The sequence below is a fragment of the Numenius arquata genome, chromosome 10 (genome assembly GCF_964106895.1).
Source record: "Numenius arquata chromosome 10, bNumArq3.hap1.1, whole genome shotgun sequence".
NCBI classification, from domain to species: domain Eukaryota; kingdom Metazoa; phylum Chordata; class Aves; order Charadriiformes; family Scolopacidae; genus Numenius; species Numenius arquata.
This window is the reverse complement of record NC_133585.1, coordinates 32642932-32666835: the sequence shown is the minus strand read 5'-3', so window position 1 is coordinate 32666835 and position 23904 is coordinate 32642932. Positions and strand designations below refer to the sequence as shown.

The window sequence follows — 23904 nt, the reverse complement described above, 5'->3', positions numbered from 1 at the left end:
GCCACAAGAGGAAATGTATATGGCTGTATTCGTGGCTGTAAAGTAGTAGTTTGACATCCAGTTTGGATGCAATAGGATGATTCACAATCGGGAGAAAGGAAGATTTATTAAATAGACTAGGGCTTTACGGTATTTTCTGTTCATTTCTGATTCATAAGCTAGGAATAATCATTGCATACTTTATTTTCTCTTTTGTGTTTCTTCTGTTAGTGTTACTCATTTCTTTTTCTGTTCATCTGCTGCTGATGTCTTTACATGTCTTCTCTCGTCAGTCTACACAGAACTAGATCGCTGTGAGTGGGAGGCTTACTAATGTGTACTGAGGAACAAATAAATCTTAATATATTTTTGCTGGGTTTTATTTCCGGTTTTTATTGCAATTCCATATACATTTTATGCATTGAGTGCTCTTACTGTAACCCTCAAAATCTTTGTTAAGATCTTTGGGGAAGGATCAATATTCAGTACAGCACAAATCATGTACCCCAAGAACTTTAATTGGAATACTTGTGATTCTTTAATCATCTTGTTCACCTCAAACACTATTAGAATATATGTACAAATAGTATAATTACATTAACAGAATTATGAAACTACTTATTATTAAAAATCTCTAACCAGTACCTGTACTCCCACAGACTTGAAGCTTCCTATGCGCTAGTTTGAGAGTTTGGAACAGGAGGTAAAGTAGGGATGAAAGAGAGAGCTGTGATCTCAGAGGAGATATTAGGCACCAGAAATTATGGTGTTCTTGTTCCAGCTCTTACACTGACTCTGATACTTCCATTTCTATAGCACTTGCCATCTCTGGATCTCAAAGTGGATTATAAAGAATAGTGATTTAAACCTTCCTGCACCTCTAGGAGATAGGTAAGCAATATTACTCCCATTTTACAGATGGAGAAATTGTGATACAGAGAGGCTTGGTGTTTCTTATTAAAGTTTATTTATGAACACACATGCATGCACACACACAGGGCCAGAAACAGATGTCAGAACTTCCATTGCCCTCTGTTTTAAGCTGAGTCCATCCTCCTTTCCATTTAACCTCTCTGATTTATATTCCCCATCTGTAAAAAGACGGAAACTGGTATAGACACGGAGAGATTTGCTTGTACATAAATTTATGTGCAAATACAGAAAAAAACCCTAAAACATCGAGGTCAAAAGTTGCCTTTGAAATCCAATGCATTTTATGGGTTGGCCAAGGATATTTTAGGATTTGGGACAAGGATTTTTGTAGGTGGGGACAGTCGCAGGTGTGCTGAACCCTAATGTGCAATATTTAGTTATTACCATAAAATGACCTGATCGCTTTGTAATATAAGCTTATTAAGTGAAGTTTAAAAATTAAAAAAAATGCACTAATTTACGTGACAAAAGGCTAGATACAGCCAGTAATTCGATCTCCGTATTACCTGAAAGAATACTGTAACCAGATTTTGCTGCGCGGCTCAAGTGCCACATCAAGACCGCCAAGGTACTGTGTCAGACAGGAGCAGAAGGGCAGTGGTGCTGCATGAAACTGCAGTTGCCCTGGCTGCGTATCTGTAGGGTTTTAAACCATTAAAGTCCTACTGTGTCTGGGCTGCAGCATGAGTTCCTCAATGGCAGACAGCGATCTAGATCGCTGCACTTACCTATTTTTTAAGATAACTGCAATTATTAGAGAACTTTTGGAAAAAAAAATTTGAAGATCAAATATAAGTCTTGTTATTGTTATTACTATTATTGGAATGATCGTTTCTTGTAATATTTTAAAAGATCTTTTAAAAGATGTCTAGAATCATGATTGGTCTGATCATATACACTGCATCAAAACATCATGAAGATTCTGATCTCACTAATCTTAACTACAGTGTAAAAAATAAAAATATAGCAGAAGCTTTTAAAAATCCTTTCTAATTCTGCTACTAATTCACTACAGAAGTGAAACATCCAAAACATAATATATTGGATGTTTTAATTTTAATATTAATAGCACATCTGGCAATTGTCTCTGTGTTGAACAGATAACTTATAAATAAATATTTTTCACATTTTTCTGCATGCATCCTATGGCATAGGCAGGCTAGATTAGATGATGTTAGATGCGATTAGAATATGCATGTTAACATTTTCCTGTAAGTAACCTAACTTCCCTGTGATACAGAGATACATTTCATATGTCTACTAGCGAATACACGTAGTGAATAAGTACGGCTAATGTATATGTTTATGTTAAATGGAACGGAGACTGGATGTGTTTGTGTGTCAGCATGCAAGCATCAACATGTATACATGGATGGCTTGATTCAAAGATTCATTCTAAAGTTAAGATTCCTTTATGGTTTAGTTGGAACACTTCATGCACAGAAATACAGTGAATTTCAGATAGGGTTTTAGTTGATTTGGAGCTAAGGTAAAACCTGATTTTATCATTACAAACTTTACTACACAATAATGATGATTGATGATGATGATAATACTTCAGCAAGTGAGTTAGTTCTTTGTCTGAACTTCATGTGTGACTGAGATCAGAATTTAACCCAGGGCCTTTCTGAATGCCAGTACAAATCATTTGTTACCTTTGCTCCCAATTACAGTTAAAATAGCCAGTGTCTTGAGGAAATATAACTACCACAGCTGGTGGATTAGGATATGGGTTTGCTAATGCATTGACCTTCTTCATCTGTGTAACACGAGTTAATTTGCAGCCTGACAGTAAATGCTGAAATTTGAATTGTAGCACTAATGCACCATTTTTTCGTCTCTGTCAAACCAGACTAAAGGGTCATTTGGTGATGAGGATAATGGTTCACTTTGAAAGAGAAGGATAACCGGCTTCTGAATCTTGTGGGGATTCTAGATCTTGCTTCAAATAACAAGCTGAACTAGGAAAAAAATAGGCTTGGAAATTCCAGTAACATTGAACCTGCAAGTCTGACTCTTTGCCTTGTTCTTATACTGATTCTGCATAGGCACACTGCAATACTTGCCGTGAGTTATTAGACAGAATAATAAAACAGCATGTGAAGTTTGGTTTTCAGGCTATCAAGCCTCAAAAAGACTTTTCTCTGGAAAGTGAATCAGCATTCAGCTGTTTGCTACAATGGGAATTTTAAGCGATAGTTTGTGACAAGTTTTGCTGGTTTCTCTACACTCTAAGAAATACTAAACCTAAGAGCTGTCGGAGACTGATTTTTATTTTTTTTTCTCTCAGAAGTGTCTTTCTTTCTTTCCTGCAGCACGGAAAAGGATATGCTAGTCACTTCTACAGGACTTACCTGAAGCAGCATGATTTGCACAAAAGTCGACCAACAAAAAGCATCAACTTTCAACTTCATTATCTTGGCCATCCAGTTCTGTGTAACTGAAGGATTTGTGTGCTGTTGGAGACATCATGGCCAACAATAGGACCTAATTGCTCTCAGCAGGCCTGAGAAATGAGTTGAAATGTGTAGAACTGTAGAAACTTCAGAGGCAACTGATCTTGCCTCTCTGATCAGTGTGTGCCTGTTTACAGCACTATATATCTTTCTCTCTCCAAAATGTCACTGAGCCCTTTAGATGTTTATATTCACCACAAGAAGCCAATCGTACAGATAAAAGAAATGTGCATTATAAATGCAATATCACTGTTTTAAACTTGACTGTTTTATATTATTTTTGTGTGATCAAGTGTTCCCCAAACTATTCCAACTTTACAAGAGAGATTGTGATCATGTTCTTTTCACCTGTGGGTCATAAAAATGTTGTTAATCTGAAGACCCACAAAATTATCAAAGACATTCTGTAGTTTATACACCGTGTTGCAAAGTGTTTACTGTACTATTTCAAAGCTTCTAAATAAATATAAAATATATATATATTATATTATATATAATTTTCCGAAAAATGTGGTACAACTTAGTTGATTTTTAAATGGATTCATACAGTCTACACCATACACTAAAGTGAGAAGGTAATTCAGGGTTCCTAAGATATCCTTGCTAAAAACAAAAATAAAATAAACCTTTAATAGTACTTCCCCGATATTGGTATTTTGGTCAATCCTGTTTTTCTTGTTTAAAAAAAAAAAAAAAAAAGCTGTAAGCAACAACATTTTGTCTAAAAGTTGTAATGAATTTTCAATGCCAAAGATGCAGCTGTCAGTATTACCAGAATGAGCGCTATGTACTATCAGAGGTATAAATCACTCTCCATTACTTTGATTATATTTCTATGGTTTTTAATTTGGAATCACACAATCTTTTATAAGGCTCTATAAACTCACCTGTATATGTTGTTAAAAAGAACACTGGGTGTCTGTACATTTTGCAATGTAAGATATAATGTAAGTGAAGTTAAGTATTTTAAGAAAATCATCCCAAACTCATAAGTATTCATACATACAAGCATACATACACACACACAAACACACACACATCTCTCTTTGACATTGTTTTGTGAAACTATACAAATATATTGCCTAAAAATATTTCTCTTGTGGCTAGGAATAGTTGTTGATAGAATTCAAATTACCAAGGCAAAGTATATGCCAAACTATTGACTCTTTTATCATGAAGGAGATTTGAAATTAGGAACATGGCACATTCTCAGCTGACCCTTCTCCCACTGGAGATAAAAAGGAGTTGGCTACCATCTTTGTTGGGAAAAGGATTAAGCCCTTGCATACAATCTTTATGTTCTGTAATAATTCTGTGGTCTGAAATGGTATCTTAGAGCGTTTCTTTTCTATGAAATATTGAAAAAGATAAACTTTCAAAGGTAAAGTTTAAAATTACTTTCATGTCCATGGAGTTTAAGTACCATTTACTAAATGTAAAAATCTAGTAAAATGTTTTTTTCTTTTTTTTTCTTTTTGTATTGTGTTTTTTTCCCCACTTTATCTTAATATGTCAAATATTGAAAACAAATGAGAGGCCACTGCCTAGCCAAATTTGAACAAATTCCTAGTGATGATTCAATATTAAGTAAGACAAGAGAAAACCTCTCATTGATTGCAGTGGAATTTGGATCATGCCGTTATATAGAAATCCTGATATCCCCACCAATGCTGCCACAGGATGAATGTGTGAGAAGCTGAGTTTAGCCACTGCTGTGTTGTAATAGAGTTTGGGTGTCTTCCTTTTGTTGTTTTTTCATTTGTTTGTTTATTATGACAGTTTTTATTAGCTAGAAGTATATAAACCGTCTGCAGGGAAACCATCCTCCTATGAATTCAAACGAGACTCCTGATCCATTTTCAAGAGCTCTTTGTACAAACAGCTGCAGGACCAAGCCCTGGAGTTCTTAACTTAATACTCTGAACAAAAAAATAAACACGTTTAATGTGTACCTCTAGCACACTTGTATAACTACAAAATATTTTGTGGGATCCTTTTTAAAATGTATATATTATACAAAACAATCAGAAAAAAAAAGCACCAACAATAGCTATTGATTTGAGCAAACACAACAGTGAAACATTTCTCTCCTGTAGGCAGCGGGTCTTTTAGTCACCTACATGCTTTGTTAATTTTATGAAGAAAAGCAATGAAACTTGTGACAAATATTTCATTTAAAGGAGTCGTTTAAATTCTTGGTTTTGCTTTCAAAGCAAGAAAGTCCTTGCTCTTGTTAGAACTGTTTGGGGTTTTTTTTTGTATTTTCAAATATCTCCATAATATTAGGCATATAAAGTAAATTAAGGTTGTTTTCAGTCTTTGTGAGAAAAAGAAATGTTTTTCCTTTCTATTTTATTGACTGTTTAAGTGTTTTAATTTAATGAAACTGCCTTCACATTTTGCATGCCATTTTTTCTAAAAATCTTAACCATATCATACCCGGTCACTCATTTCCGTAACGGAACTCTTTCTATGAACAGTATTTGTGATACACGTACCCACTTATTTTCTTTCTTTTTTTTTAAATGTTAAATAATGTAGACGTTGGTCCCTGTATGCACAGAAATCCTTCTGAATTCATTGGGAGAGTCCCAGAGGGAATCATAGGATGCAGAACTGCTGAGGAAAAGGAAGTTGTTAAGTACTATGGCCTGGGCTCCCAAGATATTTAAAGACAGCTTTTGCTGATTTCCTTAGCTCACTGTGAATTTCAGTATGATGACATTTGATGGCACAAGCTTTAGGACACATTAAAAAAGAGTACATAGCTGCTGTGTCCCAGGAGAAGTGCTGAGAAGCGTATTTGGCAGTACAGAGGCTCAATTTCTCCCGTTTCTTTGTTTTAGTGGGGAAGATACCTGTTGCATCCAGCCAAACCCCATTGAAATTGGCTCGTTCAGCATCTCCCATATATATTTCATCATGCTACTAGGTGCCTATCTGCAGTGATAGGTATGTAAATGCCTTTAAACATTAGCTTTTGTATTTGCCTCTTCCTTTAAGCCTATGTGATGCAAATGTCTAAGGCCTCTGATTTGTGTATTTGACACAAAAGGAAACTGAAGTAGTTGGAAAATGTTTAGATTGGGTAATAAGGGGAAATAGCTATACCCAGAAGCTGGGATAGGGAGGGTTCTGAAATCTCCTTCATTAAATGTTTTCAAAAACACTTCAAGAAACACCTGTCAGGGATGATATAAGTGTACTTAAACTTGCCTCAGAGAAAAAGCACGGACTAGCCTCTCAGCCCTCTTGTTCCATAATGTTCCTAGTAGGGCATGCTAAGCTTTGGAGGATGTGATCTGTACACAGCTGTAGGGATAAGAATGTTTTATCATTCAGTTAGGTATCAGAAGCAATATTTAATGTTTAAATTTACAATTTATGAGCATAATAGAACAAGCTGTCTGTGTGAAGAACTACATTTGCTGTAAATTAGAGTTCCAGCACAGAAGACAGGATCTCATAAAGGATAACAAAATGGAAACAGATCTGTAAATTTTTTATTTTTTTTAATTCCTGATTTAGATATGTAGCAATGGATTTCCAAGCAGCTTGCCTATTCAATTGCTTCAAAACCAGGCTTTAGTTTCTTCCAGACTGATTCTTCCAAAACATAGAAATACTAAAATATTTCACTACTTGAAATAAAATTCCAATTATTTAATGCAAGTTTTTACTAAGCTGCCTATTGAGAGAAAGAAAAATAAAACACAAAAAACAAAAAACAAAAAGAGGTATTTCCATTAATATATTCTCAGCTGATTTGAACAAGGTGTAGTAATTTTTCATCAGTATTGTTGCAAAATTAAGTGGAATGACAATGCACAGATAAATACGACTTGTAAAGATTATGCTTCCGGCATTATAGTCTATATATGTGTGTGGGGAGATATGTGTGTGTGTATATAATTATAGTTCAAAATCTGGTAAATTGCCACTGGATTTTTTCTTACAGGAGTACGCTCCTCTCGGTAAACGCAAACAGAAGGGTAGAAACACATTTACAATACTACAAAGTTAGACTTGTTCCTTAGTGTAGAATGAAGTTTTGCATTCAAGATTTGAACTCAGCCCCTTCTTCATGCATTATACCCACAACTAAGCACACATTTCAGCATTTGACTTTCCAAATTTTACCTGCTCATAGTAGGCTTTTTTTTTTTTTTAAATCTTAAGTACTATCATTCCTCAGGGTAAAGGGTAAAGGGATAAATAGATAGTCTTCCTAGGCTGATAAATTGTCATTGCAATTTTGCAAGGCTGTTAAATATTTGTATGTCTTATATGGAGAAAGCTGATCATATCCTGCCATTATTCCATGTTCAAGTCTCGAGTTTTATGGCATTGGGACTTCTGAATTAAAATCTATACAAAGGCGTAGGGGCCAAAATTAGAATCTTTGATATACATTTAGTTATTGCAATTTGATTGCAAAACATTGGCAACAGATGTCTATAAAGAATAGCAAGTTGTTTATTCTATTCGAAGTAATGTAAAAGACGGCTAGTAAGACTCTGCTGTAATATTATGCTATGAGAACTTCTGAAACTGTGAGTTAAATCCATTGCACTGATCCCTACAATCAGAGCTCAAATTCTTCTTAAAGAGCTCCTTCATTTTATTTTGTCTCTAATCTGCTAATCTGTCTTGGTATGAAATGGATACATATATATAAAGAAATACACACATACATTAAAATCCACTGTTGAGCATCTGTGGTTTTGTAGATATCCTCATATGTAAGAAATGAGCAAGAACTAACTTGGACAGCTTTCTTGAATTGAAATTGTTTTTGAATTTGAATTTGTTAATAAAGTTCATGATATTGACAGACATCAGGAAAAATGAAATCTATGTGGGTGTAGTCCTCCAGAAGGCAAATGCTTCATTTCAGAAGCGTCCTGTCAAAAATATATACATGGGAGTGCTGGAAATCTTGCTGAGTCAAGATGAAACATACTGTGCTAAAGCTTTCTTGTTCACTCTGTCAGCACTGGTTAAAGTGTCCTCTGGATGTTAACTGCTCTAGTCAATCGAAAGGTATCAAAAATGGCAAAGAGGATTCAGATAACATTTACCATTCTTATTGGAGAGAGCCGAAGGCAAATAGGTGAATATATGCTAAAATGTTTATGTATGTTATACAATATGGAAAATTCAGTTAAGCCAAACAGTTAATGAAACTGTGCTTCCAAATACATGCACTTCATAGATTAAAGTTCAGCTGATGCTCAGCGTAGAAGCGTGTTTTGGATAACTCATCTTTGAGTTGCACCAGCAGCGAAGACTAACGCACTGTGTAAGAAAGCCTTATGACACCGTGGTAAAGGGAATGTAACCAAACCAACCTTAAGTTTTAGAAGTCTTGGATCTAAACATTCAGGTTGCAAAACTGAACTGTATTTTATATGCATCAGAGCCTAATTCCATTAAGGGCAATGGCCCAAGCCACAGTGATTTGGAGGAGAGCAAAAGGAAGTTTTCATTTCTTTCTTTATGCACGTGCATTTTTAAGCAAGAGCAACCTACAATAAAATTATTTGACACCAGAAAAAAGGAAACTTCACTAGCTCTGCTTTTAACAAGCTGCACAGTCACATTCGGAAAACTGGAAATGGCTATGTGTCAGTTTAAACCAAACGTTTCTAATAATTTTATCTCAAAGCAAAATAACACAAGTTAAATGATATCACTGTTCAGATTTTCTAAGAAGACAAAGACAGAAATGCAGTTCTGAAAAGAGAGCTTTGTGTTTTTACTATGCAGAAGGGCAGAGAATTAAAAATTAATTGGAGCTGAGTATTCTTACACTGCCATAGCCATGGTTGAAAATGTGAGCAAAGCAAGCAAAGAAAATACCAACCTCAACAATTAATGTTTCAGAAAGTTCTGCTTTGGAAGGTAACAAACAGATCTTAAACACATTATCTCCTTTCAGACCTAGTCTGAAAGATGTTTCATATCGTATTTTCTGGTCCAACTTTCACTTGAAGTATAAAAGCAGTCCTCGGAAGGGTTTGCATGTTCCCCTCAGTGTGGGAGGTATTCCCATTTGATGAGAATAAAAGAGAAAAAAAAAGACCTAGGTGAAGTCTGATGACAAAATTACCTAGCAATTCCGTCCCCACCACTACAGCTTTTCTAGACAGGTATCAGAATAATTTAGGGCAGAAACTTCATGGGATGCTGATTGAAGAGCAGTGGTGTGGCACTGTTCCTCTGTGAAGAAGAAAAAGAGAGAGAGAGAAAAAGAGAGAGAACACTCCCTGTTTTTTCTAGGATCGCAGATGACATTAATTGGTACTTAAATAGTGCTTTGTTCAGGAACATAAATATCAAGAAAGCGAAAGATTTCACCATGAGAGCGATATATTTGTTGTGGCTTATGCTATCTGCAAAAAAAAATGATGAATGCAAGCAAACGTTCTCCTGCTCAGCCCCCTGAAGATGAGGCTAAATGATGCCCTTGAAGCTCATGGCCATTCAGTTTTCGTAAGAGGCTTGGTTTGATTTATATTCTGACTGTCAACAAAGAAAGAGAAGAGAGACAGAGTGCTGGAAGTAAAAGATAGTTAATTAATATAATCTAGGGAGAAAATGCACTATACCTTGTAATGATATCATTAAATCTCACTGAGCTTCTGGAAACAATCTGTTAAAAATTAAACAAACAAACAAAATCCCCAAAATAAAAAATAAATCTATGCCTCAACACTCCAAGTACACATTTAAATTAGAACAATCCCAGCTGAGTTCAAAAATAATGGCATGCAAAGTAGCATATTCTTTTTTACCCTTGTTTCCAGAGGATGGTGGAGGACAGCCCTGGCATCCAGCACCTCCCTGGGTACAGGGATGGGCTGAGGCTGGGACGGGCGTTTGGCCCACAGGTGGGGGTCAGGATCAGGCCCAGCGCAGGGATTCAGGGTCAGACACGGCCCTGTGACAGCTGGGCTGGGGGGAGGACCTGGCCACGGCCACCCCATGGCTTGTCAGGGAGCCTCGAATGGTGCCACCTTGGCTGCCCTGGTGCTGAGCCAGCCCCCAGTATCAAACCCCCAGGAGGGTTTGTGAAAACCCCTATTGTGAAAATATAACAATTTACAGAATTCCTTCCCAGATATATTATTGTATTCTACTTCAAATACTACTTTTTAATGGATGCTACTTCATTGTGCTTTTCACCATTTATGTCACCTGGTTTTGGAGGGTTCCTGGCATTATGTATAGTTAAGTAATGGACCTACCAGCCTAACTTTTAAATTATACCTTTAGAATTATAGGTGGAGTTCAATTGGCCCTTATCATATAGAAATTAATATTAAGATTTCTGGGTTTAATTTTGCTACTTTCATTCCTGTTGTCACTTCCTGTGTGACAACACAGGAATTAATTTCATTTTGTTACTACTGAAATAAAATCTTGTTTTATTTAGTAAATCTGATCCTAGAAGTACCACTTATCCAGAAGAAAAAATCCAGGCAAAAGCAGGTAGTTTACCTTTTTTCTTTTTTATATAAATCATCTCTGGACCTCCCCTGTTCAGGGATAGGACAGGAAATGCAGGAACAGAAAATATTTTAAGTCTGCACAGTGTTTTACTGGATGTGGGAAATTTCTTTCCTGTTTCCACTCTGTCTGGAGAAAACTGGACACCACCATTTTTTTCTGGAGTAAACTTGTCAGGTGAAGTGAATTAAACAGGTGTTTAATTCTTCATTTGCAGAGTGAAATCTATAACTTCACTGAACACATTGCTAATATTCACAGATCTAAAGCTTCAGGAAAAAACAAAACCAAAAATCTGTCTTACTGTTCTCATCCAAATAGTAACCTTGAGCACTGGAAAATCTATGCAGAGCTGGAAATTGAAAAAACATATATTTCAAAGTTAGATTTCTATTAACTGCTGTTCTGTGCTCTTTATATCCTTTATTAATAAGCAAAATATACTCCAGTGTTGTGACAGATGCCTGCATCACTATCCTCATTTTACTGAAGCATGACTGAGAAATTTCATAATGCAGTTTATTGCAGGGGTGGGAATAGAACCTAATTCCTAAATCAAAATAATAAGAAAAAAAAAACCTGCCACAACAACAGTGATTATAGTATAAAATAATGTAAAACCACATGGGTGCTACAGTACTGAGGTCTCCCCACATGCAGGTTAATGAGCTAACTAGTAGTCTAGAGAGCAATATGTAATTTGGTGCCCTTGGTCTCTCTGTCAAAAGAATATATAATTATTCTTTGCAAAATGGGACAGCTTCAAAGAGAAAAACGAAGAGCTCTTCATCTTTCCACTCAGAGCCTAAATCCTTTTGGATTTGATGATTAGGGAGGGTTGGGAAAAGAAAAGTGGGTCTAGATCCTTTCATATAAAAGGAGCATTTGTTCTCAGTGGCCAATATCATGGGCAGATACTATGATCAGTATGGTATGAAAAGGGTCTCTATCTGCATTGCTTTCTCAGGTAGTTCTCTGTTCAATACATGTCTTCCCAGAACATCTAAAAATAGGATCCAATTTTCTTAAGATGTTTGTTAAGATGTTAAAGACTAAATACCTAAGATTTCCAGAGCAGATGGTATGACTTTTGGAGTATTTTTTCAGGATGTGAGAAATCTGCATTCAGCTCTGTCCCCATCTCAGATAATTTCTGCATCCATATTCAGCTTAAAAGAGATCCTAAGCAGCAAGTTGGAGGATTATCTCCTGTTTTGCTGTTCCAGTCTACAAAAGCACTTAAACTCTCTTGGTGCAGGAACTAGGCACATGTGCCACCTTCTACTGCTAATCACTGATAAAATATAAACTCATTTTCTTGCTCTCTAGCGATATTGTATTTAGTATTTAGTATTGTATAAAAATTTTGCTCAGTAAGCATTTGTAGATGACACAGAGAGTGACACTAGGTGTATTACAGAGCCATTAGAGAGCTTGCCCTCTTGCCAAGGGGAGAGATCAGGAGAGCAAACCACACCTGGTATGTTAGTCACGTAGATTAATGTATTATCAGGAAATACTTGGACATAATGGTGGTAAGAGCAGTCTAAAAATCTTATATTAACAGAATGCATTATTGGGAAGGATTTACCTGGGATTTACCTGGCAGATGTGGAAAAGTTCAGAGATTCTGGACAACTGTATAAATTTCCGGAAGGTAAGTCTTTCCTAAGTCATCCTGTTGATGACAACAGAACTACTGTGCCAGTTAAGTTGGGAAACAATACTTCACTGTTTCCCTGGAATAAGTACCCACACACTAGTATTATAAACTGGAAAGACACAGAGAAAAAATAAAATAAGGATGTGGCTTACAGAATTGCTGGTATAAAAAGACGATTTGCCCACCCCTCTGACTCCCTTGGACTACTTCGATGACCTCAGACATCCTGGGGCTGCATCTCACCCTGGTTCCCTTCACCAGACCTGATGCTGATCTCCACCTGTGAGACACTGTTCCAGCTCTTCCTTGGCCCAGTCCTGTCTCCAGGGATGTGTTGGATGCCCAAGGCTGGGGCTGTCCCCATCTGCTCTCTGACTGCCTTGCTCCTGGCTGGGGTGGTGGGATGGGCCCTGCCCTGACACCTCCAGGGAGCTCCCAGTCATGAGGGAGACCCCAGCCCCTCAGCACCCTGACATTGGGAGGTCATTGTTCCCAATCCTCCTGCCTTGCTTCAGGATCAGCACTTTGAATGCTGTTACCAGTACATGTTTACCTAACCTGTTCTTACAGACTGTACTAATGCTGGGCACAACGTGCCTCCATTGTAAAAGAGAGATTCCACAGAGAATGCAAAGAGGAATATTTCATTTTGAGATGGAGATTTGTTTGGATAATTTTATTTCCTTGATGTTATGTTATTGTAAAATACTAGAGTATTTAGATTGCAGAATAATAGCTGTTTCAAATAAATCAAACAAGAATGTTTCCTGTGCATATGTTGTCAGCAATGTTACTCAAGGTCCTTGTTTTATCTTCTTGGTCTTGGTTTGCTCTTACAAAGGAAAACCTTGCACCTATAACAGTTCTGTCTCGCTCTCTTTCTCCAATCTCCTCCCCATTCAAGACACTTAAATTGACCTGACAATGCCTTGAACAAGTAAGATAACCAGAGAAACTATAGAAGACATATGAAAATAAATTCATTTGAAGAAGTTTTTACACTTGTTGGTGTGGAGGTAAAATCCTACTTCAATTCCGGTTTAGTCTAACTAAATCAAGGAGAATAAAGGTAGGGTCTTAGCCTAGTGTGTATTTGTGTAATTCCAGTCTACTGCAGGTGAACACCTTGCCCTGACAGGTCCCTTGTAAAGAAGGTAAACTGACCCATTAATCAAAATACCAAACATATATGTAGAACTACAATTTGATAGTTGAGTGAAAATACATAGATAATCAATGAATGTAAACTGAATTAAAGAGTGAGATACAGAATTGTCCCTCAAAGTCACAGCACAGAACTCACAACTTAGAAGAGAAGAAATGAGATAATATTAAATGATATCTGAATTAATCACTCTGTGCTCCTGATATAAGCAGATTATACCAGAAGTTTGTCAATTTTTCAACAGCCATCCAGACTGTATGGCTGGAAGTGAAAACCTCTCCCTGCTCCCATCCTATTCCCAGGATTTGTGTTCCCCTAGGGCTTTAGAAGAAGAAAGAAGAGGGCAACAGAGACTGTTCTGTTTTGCCGCTGGTGGGAATACCTCTCTGGACTGATCCTGTATTTTAACACCCTGTTGTATCTCGCCTGCCCTTTTACTCAACGTACAGAACTAAATTGGGAGAAAACAGCTTGCTTAAAAGATCAAAATCTCAGGCAGCTTTGAACCCTTAAATAATATGTAAGATCACAAGAAGCCCATTCAAGTTAGAAGAATCTGTTCATCACCTTGAATTATATCAGTACCATCCTTCTCTTTATTGCCCTTAGAGTGTGCAGAGTCAAAGACAAAATGGCATAACAAATGACACTCTGCGGCCTGCTGATTTCTGGCTGCCATTTGTACATTAAATCACCAGCAGCTGTCATGATCAGAAAGAGCAGTAGTCAGTGTTGGAGGGGATAAACATACACAGACAAAAATGAGGGCTTGAATCCTTAGGGGAAGAAAGCAAAATGAAATAGAAATGGAGTGGTATAGACAATACAGGTGGGGAATGAATAACTCACAATGTTGTAAAAGGAAAATGGGGCAAGTGCTTTATAAGCATCATTTACATATCTCAGCACTTCTGTCTGAATTTGTATTGTGTATTGCCTCTCAAAACGTGAATGGAAAATGCTTTTGAATGTCAGGCATTTTTATTAGGATTGTTTATGTGTGCTTATGTCATACGATAGTTACTGCAATAAGCAAAAGTTTGGAGTTTCAGAAGGTTACAGCTAACCTCATATTTGAGGGATAACACCATCTGCTTCTCAGCACAGTGAGCTGACTTCACTTGGACTTCACCGTGGAGCCACTTTTCGGTTACCTTTCTTTGGATAAGCTGGGGAGCAGGCCATTCCTATGGAACCATCACTTGGTCTGCACCCAGGCTGAAGAGTGCAGACCAACTTCACAACGTACAAATTAAAAGAAATTAACTGTTGAATGTGTTTTTTTAATCTAAAAATACTTCATGTCTCCAAAGACTGATTTTAAAAATTTCTGAGCAACCAGAGCCCCTGTTTAGGTCACAGAGTGTCAGGTATACTCAGTGTTTTTCAAAAGTAAGTTAGTACATTAAAAAAGAATCTGACTTCTATTCTCGCACAATTATGGATGCAGTATTTCCATCATCTTTATTTCAGTGTTAAGCTTTCTTTGTTCAACAAACACGAGACACATTTACAAATGTCTGCTGGGAAAGTACCGTGAATTTTTCTTCCTCCCTTAGCTGCATATTTATGTAATCCATGCTGAGCACTGTTTTGCAGGTAGGAACTTATGCATGAAACAGTGTTGAATTCCTCTTGTTTGTAGATTGGGTACCTTTCAACTGTTTTGAGTCTCACCTGCTACATCTGTTAGCACTTCACTGGAAAGCGTCTTTCCTTGATGGCCTGTCACTCTTCAAGAAAGATCCTTCCCTTTTGTTCCTAATCTCTGCACAGCATTGCTTTCTCTTTGTTAGATGGATCACTTCTCCAGAATTCACAATCTTTAATAAACACATCATCGACAAAATGCTTTCATCTATTCTTTAGATTTTGTAACATCTCTAGAAAGGATTTTGCTCCTTCTACGTGTTTTGCATAAACTTGTCAGCAAATCTGTTTACCTCACTTTCAGAGAACTAAAGTTTTTACTTTTTAAAAAAATCTTTGTTCTTCTCCCAGCTCAGTAACTATTCATCAGATGGCTTGCACTCTTTGGCAGTGGTTTTTTAACCACTCGCCGTGACAATTGAATTGATCATACACAAGCCCAGGGCTCAGATATCCCACTGGTTTCAGCGTAAAAGAAAAATCTAAGGCCCAGGTTTTATTATATGTAAAATACCTGCAGCAGAGTCTTGAATTTTTAAGTTTCAGTTTTAGCACGTGTTACAAATAGACACCATCCAATGTCCCTATGCAAATATACTTGGTATTCTGTATTATATATAAAAAAGTTACTTGCACGTGTCATGAAAATTCTGCTTCATATTGTCTGTGATTTGCTGATTAATGAAATGCATGCAACGTTATCAGTACAAGGACAAAATACCTTTTCTTACTCATACTTGGGTGGGGACATCAGAATTTTATTTATCAGTACTAGTAAAACGATAGCACATAGGAGACCCATTTGTAGGCAGAGCTGCTTATACTAATGAATGCACAAACACACTAATAAAAGATGCCCTCACCATACTGATCTTGCAGTTTGATTATTAAAGTCAACAGCAGTATTTAGACAAACAAACAGAGGACTACAAGGGAAAATACCCAACAAAGAGAACTGGGAACCTAATCTATTCAGTAATGAAATTCAGTGGTACTTCATAGAAGACATGTAGGAAAGATTTCCTGCCGGCAGAGGATGAGCAGGGATGAAAAAAGTTGAAGATTAGAGCTTTTCTCCACAGAAATATTAAGCCTGGAATTTCAGTATTTGGGTAAGACCAGAGATCGGTCAGGGGACTCGTAGCTTTCAGAACTAATGAAGACAAAACGCTGAAGGTAAGGTGTGGCTGACCTATTGGAAATTCACAAATTTGAATTGTGGTTGCATGTCATAGCCCAGATCCATACCATCCAAGTTGAGACATTGACACCAGGTGACCTCATTAGGATGTAGGAGTAAGGTGCTAAATAATACAGGGAAAGAGAGAAGATTATCAGGGGAAGCTAAAATTGAAGCAGCACTGAAATGACTGCTGGTGCTGCTTACCTGGCCAAAAGGGAGCTAAAGATAACTATGCTCCAAATTTTGACGCTTCATTTCAGTGCCAAAACTTCAATACAATAATCTTAGGAGCTTCATCTTCTGAAGTCCCAAGGCAGATTCCTCTTCAGAAGCTGTGCGTTGACCTGAGAAAGCTGCATTTTTTAAATCTGGGGTAAACCGAGTAACTGTCTCCATACACATCGTTGAGAAGTTGGTGCCAAAGTGAGAACCCTTACCTGGGAAGTGACATGCCCACGGTCTCCCCCCGTCCACAGCCCTGGCTGGTTTCCTACACATCACTGTCGTGTGCACAGGGCACACGAGGTGAGGGTGGCCTGTTTTGGAGATCAGTGAAGTACATTTAATCACCCTTTTTTCTTGGGACACACCATCTAATACAGCTCTCTCAGATACTAACTAGGCAGCCAGTAGTACTTGAAGCTGTAATCCATTGTGGGGCTATTAACAGTGAAGATGGAGCTTTGTTACTAGTATTAATTTTTTGTTTTCTTTTTTTTTTTTTACATTTTAATTCCTGCTAACTGTTATTTTAAAATAGAAGATAGCAGCGAAAAGTTTTAAATCAACAACAGAAACTCAAATAGTTACTGCAGTTCATTATTAGCTTGGAAGAAAACAGAGCAGCGATTATTTCCCTAATTGTCCTTAAAGTCATTATTACATATGCAAGTACAATTTGGTACTCTCCAGAGTCTTTCCCTCATTACACTGTGTGATTCACTAAATTACACGATTGTGATTAGTGCGGCAATCGGTGTCCAAGTGGTATCAGGCAACTACTGGGCTCCTTTTGCGGAGGTCAATTTAATTACATTGTGCATGACAGAAACCAGGCCAACTGAGTATTGCCTTTGCCACCAGCAATTGACACCTGAGTGTTAATGAGCTGGTAATTAAGAGTTGGCACAGACAGGCACATTTTAGTGTTTGGGACTGGGATTACCATATGCTTCAATGCCTCTATGCTAAAAGCCTTGAAGTTATCCATTTTCTAAAATATACAGGATTTTAAAATAAAGGCAAATAACGACATTTGCAAATAACAAGAAAGAAAACACTTTTCATCAGGACTGAATGCTGCTTCTCATGAACTTCTGAGAAATTCTCTCTTTCTACTTGTAATCTTTTTCCCAGCATTTTATTTTTTGTAATACATGTTTATCAATACTTGCTCACACTGGAATTGCCTATAATCAAAGGGGTGTTTTAAAGTTTGTTTAAAAGTAAATAATCGTTATTAATTTCACTGCTGTAGTTTGGCCTAGAAAGTTTAATCGGAGCTGAACCTGTGTTGAAAGATCTTTCTTACAATTTAGAAATCAATGCAATATCTTTCTCAAAGAAGAGAAAAAACAAAGTTGATAAATGTTAGCAGACATGCATTTTATTAACAAAGAATAAATATAAACAGAAATGCTGTAAATACAGAAATGTTATTGTACATTTCTTGGTTTTTACTGATTTCCCTAAATTGTTCCAGTATTTTTGAGGGTTCAGATTACTGTCATTTGCCATTATTAAAATTAAATCTTGTGTTCCAGCCTCTACACAATATAGCTTTATAGAAAAGTCATATATCTAAATTTCTAAATATTCAGGATACAAATTCCCTCATCTTTGGTATCACGGATAGTATTGGTTTTAACTTTTGTGAGGCTCTTCTCAGCCAGGCGCTGATTACCAGAAAAGGTAAAAAGGTACCAGAAAGGCGCGGGTTTGCCTGCAGCATGTGACCTAGGGAGGGTGAAATGGCTGGCTGCTTTCGCAGGAGGTGGTGGGAGAGGCAAGAAGCAGCTCCGCTGGAGTTGCTTTCCCAGTGCCTTTACGCGCCTTTGAAAGCAACCTCTACATGCTGTCTAAATTTATGAAGAAGAAAGAAGCTATGAAGGAGACTGATCTTAAGGAGAACTGAAAAGAGACTAGCATGAAGGAGAGTGTGATGACAAGTCAGGAGGGGGGAAGGAGACTGGAAAATTAAAGAGAAGGAAAAGCTATACAGTAGGGAAACCACCTCTGAAACACAATCCCAGAAACATAATGCTCAGAAAACATATATCCCAGGAAAACTAGAAAGAAGAAGGTGTGTGATAGGGAAACAACCCCTGAAACATAATCCCAGAAAATCAATATTACCAGTACTCATTATTATGTTGCAAATATTCCAATTTTAATTTATTATAATGTTCCTCAATTCCTGTGACTATATGCAGCTCAACTAAATTTTAAAAAAAATATATTTCTGACCATCAGAGAGATTTTAAGCCAAGTGCGTAAAGTGTATAAGGTAAATTTAAAACACTCCAATGACTTTTAGCATTTTTATGAGTTTCATGAGGTTAACTCTGCACGTTCAGTGTAAAGAATGTTACAAATGAACTGATTTCTGCGATGCAGCATATATAGCACTTGTGGCTCTAATTCCTGTATCTCAATTTTGGTATATAATAGGGTGATATGATACAGTCAAACCCAAACGGTGTTACACAATTCATCATCATGGTGAAAATTTTTTTTGGTGAAGACTGCTTGATAGATGTACTGATTTAAAAGCCCTCTTCCGTATCTCTTTCATGATACCTTAAGCAAGTACTGTTGCTACAGAACCCTCCTTCCTCAACAGCCTGCCATGGCCCCCAGCAAGAAGGGTGCTTAAGCTCTGGGAGGATCCTTCAGAGCTCACTTCAACAAACCCACCTTGCAGGTCAACATGGGACCTGCCGCACACCCCAGCTGGCACCAAGCTTTGGTGCTGTGGGCCCCCCTGTAGCAGCTGTATTATTTTAATGTACACAGACTGACTCGGTGCAGTGGCTTAGACAATTTTCCGGTGGCTTTACGAATCCACAGACTGTTCACATCCGATGAAAAATGTATTAACTTTACTGAATCTTAGTTGTGGGATTTACTCCTAATTTTCTTCTTTTGAGGAGTTTGCTTTTTTCCGCTGAACCCTCCGTAGGACATACAGCCTTTTATATGCAGATTGCTATAATTATGCTTTGAAATAGCTTTGAATTCCCAGTAGCTTAAACGAGAACATGAAAGGGCAAATGTTACGCTGAGCTGAAGGATATGAAAGTGGCGCGTACACCCGTCTAAAATGAGATATAGGGACGAACAGCTCTTTACACAGCAACGTCAGTTCTTGACAGGTTATCGAAGGATCTTTGCAGCCACAGAGGCTGTTTTGGGCAGCACGGAAACGCTGCCTAGGGATAGCTTATCAGCTTACATTTTTCTTTTTTAATACCAAAAGGTGAGTAGGTGCTAAGCGAGGTGGAGAAGCTGACCGCCAGGAAAGCTGCAGTCCTTCCCCACTGTAGGCTGGCCCCAGGCCTCAGACAGGCACCAGGCTCCTGGGCTGGGGAGGGCAGCTGGGCTGCCGCTGCCCCGGGCGGTCATGACTATATATTATTATATATAATATAAAAATATTATATTTTTAATACCCCCACAGCCCAGCAGGGAGGCTGCAGACCAGGATGCCTCTTACGCCCGGCCTTGGGGCTACCCTCGCAGTGGCTGGAGAAGGTGCAGGCCTGAGGGCCTCTCCTGTGGGGAAGAGAGGCAGGAAGCCACTAAGCTACCCACCGCCTCCTGGCTTTATTTACTTATCTATTGTAGAATCATGGAATAGTTAGACTTAGAAGGGACCTTAAAGATCATTGAGCTCCAAACCCACTGCCAAGGGCAGGGACACCTCCCACTAGACCAGGTTGCTCAAAGCCCCATCCAGCCTGGCCTTGAACTTCCGGGGATGGTGCATCCACAACTTCTCTGGGCAACCTGTTCCAATGTGTCTCCACCCTAAGGGGAAAGAATTTCTTCCTGAGATCTAATCTAAATCTCCCCTCTTTCAGTTTAAAACCATTCCCCCTCGTCCTATCACTCCACTCCCTGACAAAGAGTCCCTCCCCATCTCTCCTGTAGATCCCCTTTAAGGTACTGGAAGGCTGCTTTAAGGTCTCCTCAGAGTTTTCTCTTCTCCAGGCTGAACAACCCCAACTCTCTCAGCCTGTCTGCATAGGAGAGGTGCTCCAGTGCTCTGATCATCTTTGTAGTCCTCCTCTGGACTCGCTCCAGAAGGTCCATGTCCTTCTTATATTGTGGGCCTCAGAGCTGGACACAGTACTCCAGGTGTGGTCTCACCAGAGCAGAGGGGCAGAACCACCTCGCTCAATCTGCTGGCCACGCTGCTTTTGATGCAGCCCAGAATACTGTTCACTTTCCGGGCTGCCAGCCCGTATTGTTGGCTCACGTTGAGCTTTTTATCCACCACCACCCCCAAGTCCCTCTCCTCAGGGAGAGACCCCATCCAGAGCTGACAGGCAGGAGGCGCCGTGCACGGGAGGGCTAAGGATGGCCGGGGGAGGTTTTTTAAGGCGGGGCGGGGGGGGAGAAGGCCCGACAGGGAGGTGCCGCCGCGACCAGGTGGGTCTAACATGGGTGATCGCGGTTGGCGTTGGGCGGGGGGTTGGGGTGGGGGGAAGATGTCGGCCGTGAGCTGGGGCCGGGCTCGGCGCGGCTCCTGGAGCGGTGCCGCGGCGGCGGCGGCAGGGGCGGGCAGCGGGGCTGTGCCGCCCGCCGCTGGAAGCTTGAGCTCTTCTGTGAGGTGGCGATGTTCAAAGGCAATAAATACGGGTTAGACAGTTAACAACAGCGAACCTGGGCTGGAGCAAAGGGCTCCCGCAGGGCGGGCTTGGTCTGCTGCGGGGCGGGAGGTGGGGGGGAAGGTTCAGGCCCCCTCTGCTATTGCATTGAAAAGACCTTCTGGTCACACGTGGCCCTTACGTGAGGTTTTAAAAAAAAAAAAAACCCAACACAAAAAAAGAACTGTACAAAAACCCTACAAAAAGCCCATTGAGCTACTATAATCAAGGGGCTGGTGTAGACCCAGAGCTATACAGGCCGGTGTTCTTGAGAGTTACTCCGGATGCGTTTCCCTTCAAGGCTGTGTCAGGCACTGGACCCCAGCACTGGAGCTTTTTGGTTGATAGAAGCCAACCTTTGCCCTCTTCTTATTGGTATCACTCTAAAAATAGAGGCATAATAAATAATGAAATAGAGCTGAGTAGAAAATAACGACTCTGGAGGTAATACTTTCTGGATCTTGAAATTATTTATGTATATTGATGAAAGTTTTTGGTGTTTGTTTTTTTTTAAAGGGTGAAACAATAGGTTTGCTTTGACTAAGCACAGGCTGAAATCTAAGAACTTAAGGAACTTGCTCTGTCAAGGCCAAGTGGTGGTGGTTGTATACACACTTTGGAAATGCCCGTATTTTTCATTCCGCCTCCATGGAAAGCCTCTTCCTTGATCTGGCTAGTTTGAAGATTTTAATGGATAGGCCAGTTGAAAACCTTCATTTTCCTCAGTACCTGAAAATCGACTATCCATGTTCAGAGTTTATAAAGGAACAAGGAGAAAACTGAATGTGTGCTAGGATTTGGTTGTGTTACAGTTAGATGCGTTTAACTGGTACTGTCTTTGTTGTTTGGTATGGCTTGGAGGTGGAACAGAAAATTATGGTAGTTCTGGATGTTTGAGAAGGGTTTAAATACAGATATTAAGAATGTTACTCTTTGATGGATGTGCTGTTTAGAGCAGTTCCCCAAACTTTTTGATCGCACACTCCTAACAGTAAAAGAAATGCACACCCAATATATGACTATGTATTTATAGAATCATACAATAGTTAGAGTTGGAAGGGACCTTAAAGCTCATCTAGTTCCAACCCCCCTGCCATGGGCAGGGACACCTCCACCAGACCAGGTTGCCCAAAGCCCCATCCAGCCTGGCCTTGAACACCTCCAGGGATGGGGCAGCCACAGCTTCTACGGGCAACCTATTCCAGTGTCTCACCACCCCCAGGGTAAAGAATTTCTTCCTAATATCTAAGTCTACCCTCTCTCAGTTTTAAACCGTTACCCCTTGTCCTATCACTACAAATATATCTACAATATAAATTATATACTACAATTGCTATAATGTAAACTATATACTTGTACTACTGTACTAATATGGACATTATAAAACATACACAAGAATAGAAATTTAAAGAGGGTGAGATAAAGATGAAACAAATCCTATTTTTAAAATATTTTTATTTTATTTATTAAGGGTACAAACATATTTTTTCCTGTACCCCAGTGGATTGGCTTGCACACTCCCTGAGGGGCATACACTGACTTAGAGCATCTTTATGGTTGACCAAATAAAGAAACCAACTCTCAGTGTGGTAGAAACAAGTGAGAATGTTATTTGAAATAAGTGCTTTTACGGCTACGGAGTTCACTGTCCTATTTCTAACACCCTCTTTTCCTTCCCTCCTTTTTCTGAATTCAAATTCTTCACTAGGTTATCAGCTTCATGAGGTCAAATATCCTTAATTCAAATTCACTGGTAGTGAGAACTGAATTTGGCTCAGCTGTGGAAAAACTTAATGAACTTAGTTATACCCTTTGCTGATATTCTCTGCTATGATTGTTATCTTGCAACTGCTTCCAGAGTTCAAGTTTTGTGAAGGCGAGAGAAGTTTTAATGAAGTTCTTAGATTGCAGCAATAGCTGAAAACTTGGTGATTGAAAGGTTTTTTTGAAGGGATCGTGAGATCAAGACCTATTAATTTCTGGGAAACCGGATGTAAGTTTGTATATTGAAGTTCAGGCATATGTTCTGCTTTCATTTTTATGTGCTAGGTTTTTTTTCTCTGCTGAAGGCTGTTCTTCTGCAATGAAAAAAGTGACAAGAACACCAGTATGAACAATACATTTTCATCTCTGTAACCGACAAATTTCTGGCAGTGGGAAGCAAGAAGGAACTTAATGAGAAGCCTGATTTATCTGGTAAGATTTCATATCTTAGAATTATTTGGTGTAAGAGTTTGTCTTTTGCTTTTAGTGAAGGAAATTATTTAAAAAATGAGTTGTCCTTTGCCTACCACTTCAGAAAATTGCATGAAAATTCTAATGGAAATGAGAAAGCAGTAGGACATACGTTTTCATTCTCAAAGCGAATCCTCGCTCTCAACAGGTGTGTAGTAACTTCACTCTCCCTATCAAATGAAAGATGAAACTTTGTTAGGAATAGTAATTAAGAAGGTTTATATTTCCTTGGTAAGGGGGCATGTTCAGCAGCTCAT

At 38.7% G+C, this 23904-nt stretch overlaps 1 protein-coding gene across 1 annotated transcript in view; it reads left to right on the top strand.

Annotated features, from left to right (window-relative positions):
- Window positions 1-13151, top strand: part of PCDH10 (protocadherin 10) — a 40879-nt gene extending 27728 nt beyond the window's left edge. Inside the window, exons 5-6 of the mRNA XM_074154983.1 lie at window positions 12448-12537; window positions 13114-13151. Coding sequence (XP_074011084.1) covers window positions 12448-12537; window positions 13114-13151 — 128 coding nt within the window. The remainder of the gene's footprint in view (window positions 1-12447; window positions 12538-13113) is intronic.
- The last annotated feature ends 10753 nt before the right edge of the window (window positions 13152-23904 follow it).